Source organism: Pseudoliparis swirei, chromosome 24 (assembly GCF_029220125.1).
Source record: "Pseudoliparis swirei isolate HS2019 ecotype Mariana Trench chromosome 24, NWPU_hadal_v1, whole genome shotgun sequence".
Taxonomy (NCBI): domain Eukaryota; kingdom Metazoa; phylum Chordata; class Actinopteri; order Perciformes; family Liparidae; genus Pseudoliparis; species Pseudoliparis swirei.
Window position 1 is genome coordinate 25,681,397 of NC_079411.1, and position 14,796 is coordinate 25,696,192.

Sequence of the window (14,796 nt, forward strand, 5' to 3'; positions counted from 1 at the left end):
TATATATATAAAAGAAAATCAAAGCTGGAGTCTTTTTGTGATTTTTATATTTGAATGCAAATTTGCATCATAAAGGTTTTAGTCTCTTTTCAACTGGAGATGGGGCTATTCTGTTGACACTCCACCTGTTTCTAGGTAAAATGCTTTCTGGGGAAGAGGAGGGGTTGGATGACGATGCCGAAAGAACAGAGGTCACCACCGGTGTCTTCACAGGTGAGACGACGGTCGCCAGGAGGCAGTATGTATTTGGCGCTTTTCAAACTAGACGGTAAAGCCCCGCGCAACCGTTCTGAACGGGCTCCGTGTGCCTCTTTTCCGCCCAGCGACAGCCGCCGGCGCCGACGCCTCCTCCGCGGCCCAGGTGGACATCATCACCGAGCAACCGCGCTCCTCCCAGCACGCCCTGCAGCCCGGCGACTCCGTGGACCTCAGCGCCTCCTCGGAGCAAGGCGGGGGCGGGACGTCCGCGTCGGACACTCCCGACTCGCCCAACGACAACGAGGAGGAGATGCTGAGTCGGAGCTCCAGCGGCGGGGCCAACATCACCCCGGAGACGGCCGACTACACCACGCCGGAGACGGAGGGCGGGCCCTTGGGAGAGGGCGCGGCGCTGCTCGGCACCAACGACCGGTCGCTTCCACCCAGCGACTCCTCCCAGACCACCACGGAGGGACCGGACTCGGCTGTCACGCCTTCAGATGTAGCAGAGCTGGTCAGTGAGACTGTGTGTGCGTGTGTGTCTGTGTCTGTGACTGTGTGTGACTGTGTGTGTGACTGTGTGTGTGTGTGAAGACTTAATTACCATGCAATGCTATAATTAACTATGAACCCTACTGTCCCTAAAGGCATACTTCTCAGTTATGATGAATGATTCTACTCTTCATCGTTAGGCTTCGTAGAACGGACAATGTTCATTCCTCAACATTCTTTTTTTAAATTACCATTTAAAGTTTTTTTTATGTTTGCCCATTTCCTACAAATTTGATATACTGGAAATTACTGTCAACCGTTCTCTCAAATCATCTCGTCTGTCAGACTGCCGTTGGCCCGAGTTGTAAAGTATTCAAACCGACTTTTCTTGTGACCTCAAGTCCAGGAATATGAATATCGAGAAGAACCCTTTCATAGAGATATGATCCTGGTGTTTGTACGGTGCCATCTAAAAGATTTGGGAGCTGGTTGGCAGTCATTTTTAATCCACAATAATTGAACGTGCAAACCACTTGTCTGGTCACCGTTCACATATTGTATGCTGCGCATGAATTATGATAATAAAAGTTTAGAATAAATTAGTGCTGTGAAAAATAACGCGTTAATCCAATTACAGGTTTAACTAGTTACTTATTTTTAACGCATTTAACGCATGCGCAGAATGAGCTTCCAATCGGTCTGTTGTTGGTCGTTGGGACGAAAAAAAAGTCACTTGCAAAATGAGCTTCCAATACACCACTTCAATCTGAACTCTGTCCGCTCTCATGCAGACGGTCTGTTCATCGGTAATGATCCTTCCGCAGGTTCACCTCCGGAAACCTTGTTACGACTTTTACTTCCTGTAGATCAGGGTCTCAACACGTCGATCGCGACCTGCCAGTCGATCGCGGCGTAGTGTCGGTAGATCGCATGACATTAAAGAGATTGGCCCGCCCCTGACATGTTCTCTATAGCACGTCTTTGTTCTTTTATTAAACTAAACGTCTGTTGTTGATCGTATCTCCACAGCAGCATGTCATTTCTGTCTCTTCGCGTTGCGTTAACACTTATCGATCTCCGTCTGGCGCGCCACAGAGCTCCGTGCGCGCGCATTGGGACCGAGCAAAAAAAAAGTCACTTGTCAATCTGTCCACCTTTAGATTGTATCATGGTGGAGTTAATGGTTGACAAACAAGAGAAAAATGCTCTGTTTAACCCTCCTGTTACCTTTACATTTACTAACATATTTTACCCTCGGGGTCAATTTGACCACAGCAATTAAAACCTCCAGAAAATTATTAGAATTAATATTGCTTCCCAAGTTTAAGTGTGAGGTACTTTATGTTTGTTTGTTGACTACCTAAATAGCCCTTTAAATAAATAAAAAAGTTGATATTTCTTATATGTTTGACACAGTGAAAAACAGCCTGGGGTCAAATTGACCCCAAAGAACATCGACATTAAACATTGAATGGGGTCAAATTGACCCGAAAGGTAACAGGAGGGTTAAACATTCTGTTTAGGATGAAGATGTATTAATGTTCCATATGGAAGAAAACTGCTAAATAACTGCTGAGTTGCAGCACCATTGTATAGAAGAATGTATAAATGTATATATCCGTCTTTTCTCATAAATCTCTATATTCTCACAAAATATACCGAGAATATCGGTAATATGTGATTAATCATGATTAATCCACAAAAACCTGTGATTAACCCGATTAAAAATTGTAATCGTTTCACAGCCCTAGAATAAATAGGTTAAGAGCTGCTGCCGCTGAATTCAATCGTTTGGGTTTCGTTGCTCCCCCCCCCCCCCCCCCCCTAGACGTTTTGGGGCGAGATAGTCCACTCTAACAATTCTACCTCTATGGTTTTGCCCCCCTCCCCCACCCCCTCCTTATCCTTCTGCCCGCTTCGTCTCAGTCGCACACTCCGTTGCCGGTGACTGAGCCGTCTCCTCCCTCACCGACTTCCACCGAGGGTCCCGACGCCACAGACAGCGACTCCTCTGTCTACACCGCTTCCTCCACGTCTTCTTCTTTCTCTTTCTCCTCCTCCTCTTCTTCCTTCTATGCCACCTCTTCTTCTTCTTCCTCTAGCACTAGTGACAAGGTCAGCCAATTGGACGCTTTGAACGGAGTGGGAGGGGCTTGCTTGTCTGGAAACCCTTTTGGCTTTCTTCATTCTTTCCCCTTTCGTTCGTCTCCCCCCCCCAGCGTATTGCTACTTTCCCTCTTCTTATTGACCATACATCATGCCCCTTCCCCTCCCCCTTGTTTCCAGTGATCCCTCCCCCCCCCCCCCAGAAAAATGAGATGCTTTTGTAAAAAGAAGCATCTTGGTGGCTTGTAGTGAAGAGCTGAACGTAGAAGCATGAAGGTCGATGGTTCTCCTTCAGATTTGGTTCCCTCTCCCCTTTTCAAGAGGACTTTGACGGGCTTTTGCTCCAGCGGAGGCCAAACCCGGGGCGAAAAATCATTAATTATCTAAATTTTTTTGGATTAAGATTACTTTATACATCTTTTTTTTTGTAAGGAAACACTTGTTCACTTTAAAATGTTGTGTGTACCTCATGCAGTCCATGTATTGGAAATACTCTCTCACTTAATTTCAAAGTTCATTAGTTTGGATCAAAAGCTTGCTCTTCCTCTGGTGGACCGTGGCAACCAACGTTTTTTGCCATGTGATCACGCCATGTGCTTTTTTCCCCTGTGTGTAGTTGATTTGCTGTAAATCAAGTGACCCAAGCATGATCCGGTAGTTTTCAAACGTTTGTTTTTACTTGCAGTTTTAGTCCTCGTTTGTCATGTGGTGTGTGCGTCTCTGTCCTCAAATCCAGCAACTCTAACTCCGTAACAAATAATGTAGAACTAACTGGGAATCCTGTTGCATGCGGTGGCATTTCCACTTTCTGCTGTTTGTGTTTCTGTCATGAACATGTTGTTCCTGACTGGAGGAGTTTGCTCTGTGTCTAATGCATAAGGTGCTGGATGGCAGCGAGAGCCAGTACTCTGGGATGCAGATCGGGACGTTACAGGATGAAGAAGAAGAGGGAGCAGCGGCTTCCTCCCAAGAAGAACCTACGGACCCGATTATGCAATCGGCACTGGGTAGGTTTGTGTACACAGAAACCCTGGTTCTAATCAAACAGGTTCTCCTTATTAATATCAAGTATTAATCTATGCGTGCAGCACTGAGCAAACCTCATCTGTTCGACGGCCGAGGTCACAACCGGCAGGGTTCCGACAGCAGCGTGGACCGCTTCATCCCCAAGGACGAATCGGCTGAACCTGAACCCGACAACAAGGTACACGCCAGTTCATCCTCACCTTAAGGTAAAGAAAGCGACTTCATTATTTACTCTTTTTAACTTTAACTGCTCGTTTCTTAGCCGTCTCGGATAAAGGGTCCAATCGGACATTACACTGACCAGGGGGTGGAGCCGCTGGTGCACTGTGTCCGGCTCCTCGCGGCCTCCTTCCTACTGACGGGCCAAAAGAATGGTGAGTTATTAAAAACTGAGCAAAATTAGACATAGGCAAACAGAATGACAGTGTTTCTAAAATCACAAAAGTATTTAGTCGGCCATCAGTTGTGCAAGTTCTCCCACTTAAAAAGATGAGAGGCCTGTAATGTTCATCATCGGTATACCTCAACTATGAGAGACAAAATGAGGAAAAACAATCCAGAAAATCACATTTTATGATTATTTTTAATGAATTTATTTGCAAATCATGGAGGAAAATAAGTATTTGGTTAATATAAAAAGTTCATCTTAATACTTTGTTATATACCCTTTGTTGGCAATGACAAAGGTCAAATGTTTTCTGTAAGTCTTCACAAGCTTTTCACACACTGTTGCTAAAAATAACTATATATACGCAGTCCATTTGGGTTTAAAAAAATACATTAATTCAAGTTCAAGTGAAATGAAAATTACAGGCCTCATCTTTTTAAGTGGGAGAACAATCAGAGGAGCCCAGTTTGTGAGAACTGTCAATTGTCAGGTATTTAATGACGGCACATGCAGAACAGATATTATTAATCCAAAAACATATGAAGAGAGCACACAATGAAGATATTAGGAGACGATGACATCAACATCTAAAATCAAAGAGTACAGATGATGATTCAACCAGAGGTTGTAGGGGAAAAGTTTCATGATTTTACAAAAGCGTATTACTTTGTGTTTAATATAAACCGAGTGATTCAGTTTTAGGTGAGAATGTAAAACAAATTGCATTTAGAATGAAGACATGGATTCAATATTCAAGAGCACCAACATCCTGATTATCATAGTAACGGATATCGCCTCCAAGGTTAAGAGTCGACTGTATTATTAGCTTGTGGGAAATTTCACACAACAACAAAAAAAAATTTGCTGACAAAATAGTTTCTATATGATTTTTTTTTTTGTGGTAGTTTTACAAAAGGTCAGAAGTATAAATGTCTGTTAACTTGGCATTAGTACAATTAGCAGGGTATGTTTATTGATTGGTTTGATCAATGCAAGGCACGTCGATGATTAAAGACTTAATAAATAAAGTGTGTGTGTGTGTGTGGCAGTCTTTATGGTTGCAACACTGAGCAGTGTGCTGCAGCCGGTGTGACTCCACACAGAGTGAGACTGGTACCTGCCGACAGGGCCTGTACAGGCTTGGGTCTCCCTGTGCGAGGGTACCACACATCTTGATTATACACACACTGCGTTATATACTAGCTGGGTGTCATCGAGCCTCAGCCTCAAGACGCAACATAAAACATGACTCCTTTGCATTATAGGGATTTTTAATTCATTTATTACTGGATTTATTTGAAAGAAATCAGAATTTTCTTTTCCCTTTGAAAACAGTAGATAATGTCCCCTTCAATCATCAGTAAAATATAATATTGTTTTGCAATATTCTACAAAACACTAATCTATGTTCAATTGCATAGAAAATGTACTGACATTGTATATAAATAGTTACATTTTAGTCCCTTATCTCAGGCTAAATGTAATAATATAAATGTGCCCTAATGGAATAATATGCTTTATAAATACTATTTTGAAAATAAACTTTTTTATTTATTCCCAAAACATAACAACTTTTGCATTATAGTGATTTTTAATTTATTTATTTAAAAGAAATCTGAATTCTATTTTTTTCTTCTCTGAAAACAGATAATGTCCCCTTCAGTAAACAATAAGAAACCAAGCTGTTATGTCTATGATGAAAGCGTTAATACATAAACGTAATAACTGCTATGATACAAAACCTATTCTACGGTATTCTAAACTATAAATAACATTTAGAGACACGGCCTCAACTTAATGTTGTCGGTGTGTTCATCTGACCTTGTTTTGTTTTCCATCATTGTGTGTGTGTTGGTTGTGTGTTTGTGTAAATCTTGCCATGTTTTTCCAGGTCTGACCCCTGACAAGGAGGTGCGAGTGAGCGTGAAGGCTCTGGCGGTCAGCTGCGTCGGGGCAGCAGCGGCGCTGCACCCGGAGGCCTTCTTCAACTCCCTCTACCTGGAGCCGCTGGACGGCGTTCCAGTTGAAGGTGAGGAGGGCGCACGAAAAGATAAAAGAGAGCAATCTTATTTAGATGATGTGCGACACCCGAACAGGAGAGTTTTAACAAAATAAACCAAAAAGACGAGAGGACTGAGTGTAGCATTTGTGGCTTAATATCCAGCATAAGCAACAACAAAAAACTTTAAATAACTTTTTTTGCATTTCATTTGACAATTTGGTGTTTTCTTTGAAAACTCACACTTTTATTTATTAAGTGAATTGCTAAATAAATAGAAAATATCGTCAAGACATCGACGAGGTTAGAAATAATGATTTTTATTTGAAATATACTTTTAATTCTTCAAACTTGTCGCTCAAAGGAAGGCCAGTTGTATAGCTTCTCTCTCCAGCATAACTGTTTTCAGCTGCGCTCACATAAAAAGGGTTTTCAAGGGTTTTCTACCCCCGTTAGTCTTCTAAGGCGATAACACAATGTACCATTAGAACACTGGAGATGGGTCTCTATACATCTATGTAGAGACTTCATTAAACACCAGAGAATAGTCATTTACCACATTAACTATGTAGAGAGAGTATTTATGATTAATTTAATGTTATCTTCATAAAAAGAAGAGCTTTACTTTGAAAAATAAAGACATTTCTAAGTGACCTAAACTTTTTACGGTAGTGTATAACCAATAATATTATCTATGTCTCACTAAGGCGTGACGTAACACCAGGACCCTGAATCGAAAGCCATTAGATAGATTTTATTATTTCAAATGATTTAAAAAAACCTTTTAATGTCAACATGTATCAAAAGCTTCCTGTATTTTCGTTGACCCTGCTCTCTGTGGCCCCCTTGCAGAGCAGCAGTATATCAGTGACATGCTGGGCCTCGTTGAGCACGGGGACCCCCAGATCCGAGGGGCCACGGCCATCCTCTGTGCGGCCATCGTACAAGCTGCACTCACCAAAACACGCTACAACATACACAGCTGGCTGGCCAGCGTGCAGAGTGCAACAGGTATGTGTGTGTATGTGTGTGTGTGGGAGGCGGATATATTTTTCCTTTTTTCTTTTTATATATTTACTTTGCTATTGCTATTATATTTTGCAATAGTCAGGGTACGTAAGGTCATGGAAACCTGGAAAAGTCCTGGAATTTCTAAAATGGTTATTTCCAGGCCTGGAAAAGGCATTGAAAAAAAAAAAATCCCTAAAGTTTTGGAAAAGTCATGGACATTTGTTATACACTGTATGCTTTGGAATTCTCATTGTTGGTTTAAATACGATATTTTCTCACTTTTTCATGTATACAATGTTTGGAAATTTGGTTCAACATCCTGTCTATGAACCCTGCATATTGTCTGTATTTATTATTTCACAGTTAATAATTGTTATTATTATCATGGTAACAGATAACATCTCCAAGTTTCAGAGTAGACCGAATTATTAGCTTGTGGGAAATTTCACAAAAAAATAGCTGACAAAATAGTTCTATATGTTTACAGAAGTTCCGAGAAGTATAAATGTCTGTAAACTTGGCGTTAGTACAATTAGCAGGGTATGTTTATTGATTGGTTTGATCAATGCAAGGCATCTCCATGATGAAAGACTTAATAAATAAGGTGTGTGTGTGTGGCAGTCTTTATGGTTGCAACACTGAGCAGTGTGCTGCAGCCGGTGTGACTCCACACAGAGTGAGACTGGTACCTGCCGACAGGGCCTGTACAGGCTTGGGTCTCCCTGTGCGAGGGTACCACACATCTTCATTATACACAGTGTTTTTAAAAATATATATATTTTTAAATTTATTTAACCAGGAAATGCCTCATTGAGATTACAAATCTCCTTTACAAGAGTGTCCTGGCCAAGACGGCAGCTGTAGCACGTCACACAAAGTTGCAGACAATACAACATAAAACAGTGACAGACAATATATATGACAGACAAAACTAAGACTCAACACAACCCAGCTTCCACAGGAGCATATACAGGAGTTGTATTCCAGCTGGGTGTCATCGAGCCTCAGCCTCTGAAGACTCAACATAAAACATGACTCCTTTGCATGATAGGGATTTTTTTATTCATTCATTACTGGATTTATTTAAAAGAAATCTGAATAATTGTCATTATGCTGTTTATTATGTTTGTATTCTATTGTTTTTTTGTTGCTATTCTATCAAGAATGTCCTTCGGGGTTTGATAAAGTGTCTTATCTGCACAGGTGTGTTTTTTTCTTGGTACATGATGAGAGCGTTGCTGGTGTTTGACGACCACCTGTGTGACCCGTTGCTCTGCAGGTAACCCCGTGTCCCTGGTGGACTTGGTGCCGTTGCTCCAGAGGACTCTGAAGGATGAATCCTCCGTCACGTGCAAGATGGCGTGCTCTGCCGTGAGGGTACGTGTGGATCGGCATGAGCGCGCTGGTCGTCTCTGCTCTGCATGTACGTTTTGAGGCTCACCTTTTGTGTGTGTGTGTGTGTGTGTGTGTGTGTGTGTTGCAGCACTGCCTCATGACCGTGTGCAGCAGCACCCTGAGTGAGCTCGGCCTGCAGTTGATGATCAACCTTCTCGCTCTGAGGGACTCGTCCTATTGGCTCGTTCGCACGGAGCTCCTGGAGACCTTGGCTGAAATGGACTTCCGGTAAAAAAAATCTATTTTAATCTTCTTTTTTTCCCACTGTGTTGCTACTCGCTCTGGCATCTTTGACTACGCTCTATAAATCACTTCATCCTACACGCTAACAATGTTTGAATGATAAATAATCCGCGATTGCCTGTTTTAAGTTATTCACCCTTTCCTCTTTTAGGTTAGTTAATTTCCTCGAGAGGAAAACGGAGACTTTGCACAGAGGGGATCATCACTACACGGGGGTAAGTTCTCCTTTCTACCTTCTCCTGCAGTCGTCATGTGGAATTGCAAGTCGTTTTTACACACAAACACGTGCAGTGTGTACATTACATTATCAAATGTCATTTAGCGGACGCTTTTATCCAAAGGGACTCACGATGAGTGAATCAACTACGAGAACAAACTCGGAACAACAAGAATCAAGAAAGTAGCATTTTTTTCAAGAAAGCCAAACTACAAGTAATACCGCGAGTAACACTATGAGTAACGCTATAAGTAACGCCGCGAGTAACACTAAGTAACGTCACGAGTAACACTAAGTAATGCCACGAGTAACGCCACAAGTATTACCACGAGTAACGCCACGAGTAACACTATAAGTAACTCCACGAGTAACACTAAGTAACGCCACGAGTATCACTATAAGTAACGCCACGAGTAACGCCACGAGTAACACTATAAGTAACGCCACGAGTAACGCCACGAGTATCACTATAAGTAACGCCACAAGTCCACAAGTAACGCCACAAGTAACGCCACGAGTAACACTAAGTAACGCCACGAGTAACACTAAGTAACGCCATGAATAACGCCACAAGTATTACCACGATTATTACCACGAGTATTACCACGAGTAACGCCACGAGTAATGCCACTATAGTGCTTATCTGTTTTTATTCGAGGTCTAGTCATAAAAGATGTGTTTACAAGACTTCTCAACATCAGTGTGTATCCTCAACGTTTTTTTCTTCTTTTAACTTGCGTTGCCGACCCTGATTCCCCGTTCTTCTCCGCGCAGCGTCTGCGGCTGCAGGACCGCGTGCTGAACGACGTGGTCGTCCGTCTGTTGGGCGACGACGACCCCAGAGTCCGGCATGTGGCCGCATCCGCCGTCAGCAGGTACGCCGCCTCGCCTCGTCCCACATTCCGTATCCTCCGTCTTCCCGACGTCTCCCTCTCCTCACGGTCCTCTCGTTGTCGCGGCGCCTCTCTCCCAGGCTGGTTTCCAGGTTGTTCTACGACTGTGACCAGGGTCAAGCGGACCCGGTAGTGGCGATCGCCCGCGACCAGAGTTCAGTCTACCTGCAGCTGCTGATGCACGAGACCCAACCCCCCTCCCAGTTCACAGTTAGCACCGTCACAAGGTACACACACACACACACACACACTCCCTCCTTCTGGTGTCTTTTTATTGCTCATAAATGTGTAGACCGTAGTCGTAATGTACGGACAACGAGAGCTTTTTAAGTTTAAATGGTTCAGTGACTAAATCAATCTCTTCCCTCGTCTGGCAGGACGTACCGAGGCTACAACTTGTCCAACAACGTGTCCGACGTCACGGTCGAGAACAATTTGTCCAGAGTCGTCACCGCCGTCTCCCACGCCTTCACCTCCTCGTCCTCCAAAGCCCTGACTGTGAGCTTCCAGTCGCACGCGTAGCGCGTCCCAAAAAATGTCTCGACGTGTTTCACTACAAAACAATGTGTCCGTTTCTCTGCAGTTTGGCTGCTGCGAAGCCTTGTGTCTCCTCGCCGTACATTACCCAGTGTGCACCTGGAGTACAGGCTGGCACTGCGGCTACGTCAGCTCCAGCAGCGGCTTTTCTTCCCGCTCCAGTCTCAGCCGCAGCAGAGGCGGAGCCCTCAGGTTCGTGTGCCCCGCGCTCTTTTATTCATCTTTTCTCATTTAATTACCTTCTCATTGAAAATGCGGAAGGTTATGTTTTGATCGCCGTGTATTTGCGTGCGTGCGTGTTATTCGCATAAGTCAAAAAGTATTAAACCGAATCGCATGAAATTTGGTGGGATGATTGGTTATTATCCGGGGACCATTTGATTAGATTTTGGGATCGATCGGGTCAAAGGTCAAGGTCATGAAAAGGTCAAAATCGTCTTTGAATTGCATTTAATTTGGTGGGATGATTGGTTATTATCCGGGGACCATTTGATTAGATTTTGGGATCAATCGGGTCAAAGGTCAAGGTCATGAAAAGGTCAAAATCTTCTTTTTACCATAGCACGGTCAATTTGTATCCAATTGGCATGCAACTAATGCCAAAATGTTCATAATTCAATGCCCAATCCTGTGATATGCGAAGGTATGCGCTCTACCAAGTGCCCGTTCTCGTTTCCCTTTTTTTCCTCCTTCCTATCACACCTGATGTATCTTCTCTCCGCAGTGTGTCGCAGCCGAGCGGCGCTCCAGCCACCTCTTCATCGGCACCGGACACCGAGCGGAGGACTCTGACCGTGGGCATGGCCAACATGGTCCTCTCTTTACTCTCCTCCGCCTGGTTTCCACTGGATCTCTCTTCACACCAGGATGCGCTGATGCTTTCTGGCAATCTGCTCGCCGGTGGGTAATACACGCGTCGCAATTTTGTACCCGTAGCTTGAAATTAAATTGTATTTCACTCGGAGCGTTCTTATATCGTTTTTTTTTTTTTTTTTTACGTGTCCATAAATCATGTTCCCAGCCGTGGCCCCGAAATGCATGCGCAACCCCTGGGCCGGAGAGGAGGAGGGCAGCAGTGGGACCCCGAACCCAAATAAGATGGAGGAGCCGTGGGCCGCTCTGTCGGAGCGCTCCCTGGTGGCCATGGTGGAGCAGCTGTTCTCTCACCTGCTGAAGATCCTCAACATCTGTGCCCATGTGCTCGACGACACGCCCCCGGGACCAGCGGTCAAGGTAACCGTCTAGAGCTCAACGTCTCATTACCGTCGCATTGAAAATGCGGACGGTAATGTTTTGATCGCCGTGCGTGTTATTCGCATTACACAAAAAGTATTAAACCGAATGGCATGAAATTTGGTGGGATGATTGGTTATTATCCATTTGATTAGATTTTGGGATCGATCGGGTCAAAGGTCAAGGTCATGAAAAGGTCAACATCTTTTTTTTTTACCATAGCGCGGTCATTTTTTATCCAATTGGCATGCAACTAATGCCAACATGTTCATAATTCAATGCCCAATCTTGTGATATGCGAAGGTATGCGCTCTACCGAGTGCCCGTTCTAGTTTTACTTTCATTGATCTGCTTATGACTTGAGTCCCCATTGTATTTAGTTCTCTTTAAATACTCTGTTCACTGTTTTTGTGTTGTTGCTTTTATTTCTAGGCCACCCTCCCCTCCCTGAGCAACACCCCCTCCCTCAGTCCCATTCGCAGAAAAGGCAAGGAGAAGGATGCTGCCGAGCCCAGCGCCGCTCCGATGAGCCCAAAGAAAAGCGGCGAGATCAACGCGGGTACGTGCGCACCCGACCCGGTCAACGTCGCTGCGACGCGTCTGCAAATGTATCATTTGATGTTTTTGCTTTCTGTGAGCAGGCAGGCCAGCGGACGGCACCGGGTCAACGCCCGTCAACAAATCCACCACCTTGGGCAACTTCTATCACCTGCCACCCTACCTCAAGCTCTACGACGTCCTCAAAGCGACGCACGCCAACTACAAGGTCAGAGCACGACTTCCTAGGCTTTAGTCGCCTGAATGGCGGTGGTGGTCATTTTCTTTCTATTTTCTGTATCTCCTAGGTGACGCTGGACCTCCACAGCAGCCAGGAGAAGTTTGGAGGTTTCCTGCGTTCCACTCTGGACGTTCTGTCTCAGCTCCTGGAGCTCGCCACGCTGCACGACATCAGCAAGGTAAAGACATGATTGGAAATCGTACGCATCATAATTTGCCACTCGTGTTCACATGGCCTGATCGAATCATTTGAATACAACGATGTTCTTGTGTTTTCTTCTCAGTGTGTGGAGGAAATCTTGGGCTACCTCAAGTCGTGTTTCTCCAGAGAACCAACCATGGCTACAGTTTGTGTACAACAGGTCAGTTATCTACTTTCTCTGGTTGATTTTGATTGATTGTATCGTCACATTTATTGCGTGTGTGCGTATCTTTATGGTTGCAACACTGAGCAGTGTGCTGCAGCCGGTGTGACTCCACACAGAGTGAGACTGGTACCTGCCGACAGGGCCTGTACAGGCTTGGGTCTCCCTGTGCGAGGGTACCACACATCTTGATTATACACACACTGCGTTATAAACCAGCTGGGTGTCATCTAGCCTCAAGACGCAACATAAAGCATGACTCCTTTGCATTATAGAGATTTTTATTTAATCATTTATTACTGAATTTATTTAAAATAAATCTTTTTTGGGACATTAAATCTGAATTATTATTTATTTGGGGACATTATCTACAGTTTTCTCTGAAAACGGTAGATAATGTCCCCTTCAGTAAAACATGTAAACACGAAGAAACCAAGCTGGTCATGTGTGTGTATGTATATATATGTGTATATATATATAATATTCTACAAAATGCTCTTAATTATGTGCAACATAGCAATTTGTATGTAAGCAATGTTACATTTTAACTTTGCAAATCAACTTCGTAAAAATGTAATCTAAATGGAAGACATGTGCCTTAACAAAATAATAAAGTGTACAAGCCAATTTGTTTTATAAATACTACTTGAAAATAAAAGCATTTAAATAATAGTGCACTCATAAGTATAGTTTATTTTCTTAGTATTCTTTAGTAACTAAAGACCTCTCTGTCTGTAGCTGCTGAAGACTCTTTTCGGCACCAACCTGGCCTCCCAGTGCGACGGCGTCCTCAGCGGACCGAGCCGCTCCCAGGGCAAGGGCCTCCGCCTCGGCTCCTCCAACCTGCGACCAGGCCTCTACCATTACTGCTTCATGGCGCCGTACACGCACTTCACTCAGGCTCTCGCCGACGCCAGCATGCGCAACATGGTGCAGGCCGAAGATGAGCAGGACACCTCCGGGTGAGCGGCAGCCCCCACACGGAGGAGACGCGTGAGCATGAAAGATAAGAGACGTACAGTTCAGACATGACAGAAGCTTCCCATCTTGTTCCTCCTCTAGATGGTTTGACGTGATGCAAAAAGCTTCCAACCAGCTGAGGTACAACATTTCAAATGCAACGCGCAACAGAGGAGACAAGGTAAGCTGTTCTGCTCTTTTTTTTTATAGTTAAAATTGTGAACATCTAAAAAAAATGTGACAATCAAGACACTAACTATTTTTGGGAGATTCCGGTTATTTGCCATTTGTGCCTAGACCAACAGTCCAGACCCGTTGGAAATCTAGTGCAGGACTCTCCCAGTCAACATTGTAGAAATAACACTATAATAAGAAGGAAAAAATATCAATGAAAACCCTATACAGAAGGTGGTATTGTGTACAAGAACAAGTGTGACCACCAGGGGGCGACTCCTCTGGTTGTATAGAAGTCTATGCTTCATGCGTTAAAGCTGCATTATTTCTCCTGACCACCAAGGGGTGACTCCTCTGGTTGTATAGAAGTTTATGCTTCATGTGTTATAGCTGCATTCTCTCTACTGACCACCAGGGGGCGACTCCTCTGGTTGTATAGACATCTATGCGTCATGTGTTAAAGCTGCATTCTCTCTACTGACCACCAGGGGGCGACTCCGCTGGCTTTCATTGCTCATTTGCTGCTATTCTGAAAGCTTTCGCCTATTTTTATTATTATTTTAGAACGCCATCCACAACCACATTCGTCTTTTCGAGCCGCTGGTGATCAAAGCGTTGAAGCAGTACACCACCAGCACCTCTGTGGCCCTGCAGAGGCAAGTACTGGACCTGCTCGCCCAACTGGTGCAGCTCAGGGTCAACTACTGCCTGCTCGACTCGGATCAGGTAACGAAAAAACAAAACAAAATGCACACGTATGCTGTTTGCATTAGTTTATCTTC

The 14,796-nt window shown here is 44.1% G+C and overlaps 1 protein-coding gene and 3 non-coding genes across 4 annotated transcripts in view; all 4 read left to right on the forward strand.

Moving 5' to 3' along the window:
- htt (huntingtin) overlaps window positions 1-14,796 on the forward strand; it is a 51,945-nt gene that overhangs the window by 13,392 nt on the left and 23,757 nt on the right. The window contains exons 20-43 of the mRNA XM_056409598.1: window positions 136-213; window positions 324-712; window positions 2,617-2,805; window positions 3,677-3,803; window positions 3,885-4,000; window positions 4,085-4,196; window positions 6,102-6,239; window positions 7,062-7,220; window positions 8,500-8,597; window positions 8,704-8,843; window positions 9,010-9,073; window positions 9,850-9,950; window positions 10,049-10,195; window positions 10,346-10,466; window positions 10,552-10,697; window positions 11,230-11,405; window positions 11,527-11,738; window positions 12,171-12,297; window positions 12,380-12,504; window positions 12,584-12,694; window positions 12,800-12,877; window positions 13,619-13,842; window positions 13,943-14,021; window positions 14,579-14,740. Of these exons, the coding sequence (XP_056265573.1) occupies window positions 136-213; window positions 324-712; window positions 2,617-2,805; window positions 3,677-3,803; window positions 3,885-4,000; window positions 4,085-4,196; window positions 6,102-6,239; window positions 7,062-7,220; window positions 8,500-8,597; window positions 8,704-8,843; window positions 9,010-9,073; window positions 9,850-9,950; window positions 10,049-10,195; window positions 10,346-10,466; window positions 10,552-10,697; window positions 11,230-11,405; window positions 11,527-11,738; window positions 12,171-12,297; window positions 12,380-12,504; window positions 12,584-12,694; window positions 12,800-12,877; window positions 13,619-13,842; window positions 13,943-14,021; window positions 14,579-14,740 (3,419 nt within the window). The remainder of the gene's footprint in view (window positions 1-135; window positions 214-323; window positions 713-2,616; window positions 2,806-3,676; window positions 3,804-3,884; window positions 4,001-4,084; window positions 4,197-6,101; window positions 6,240-7,061; window positions 7,221-8,499; window positions 8,598-8,703; window positions 8,844-9,009; window positions 9,074-9,849; window positions 9,951-10,048; window positions 10,196-10,345; window positions 10,467-10,551; window positions 10,698-11,229; window positions 11,406-11,526; window positions 11,739-12,170; window positions 12,298-12,379; window positions 12,505-12,583; window positions 12,695-12,799; window positions 12,878-13,618; window positions 13,843-13,942; window positions 14,022-14,578; window positions 14,741-14,796) is intronic.
- LOC130190858 (small Cajal body-specific RNA 14) lies at window positions 5,253-5,382 on the forward strand. Its single transcript, XR_008831079.1, has one exon. It is a non-coding gene; the product is annotated as a small Cajal body-specific RNA 14 (non-coding RNA).
- LOC130190857 (small Cajal body-specific RNA 14) lies at window positions 7,835-7,964 on the forward strand. The gene has a single exon (XR_008831078.1). It is a non-coding gene; the product is annotated as a small Cajal body-specific RNA 14 (non-coding RNA).
- Window positions 12,935-13,068, forward strand: LOC130190859 (small Cajal body-specific RNA 14). The gene has a single exon (XR_008831080.1). It is a non-coding gene; the product is annotated as a small Cajal body-specific RNA 14 (non-coding RNA).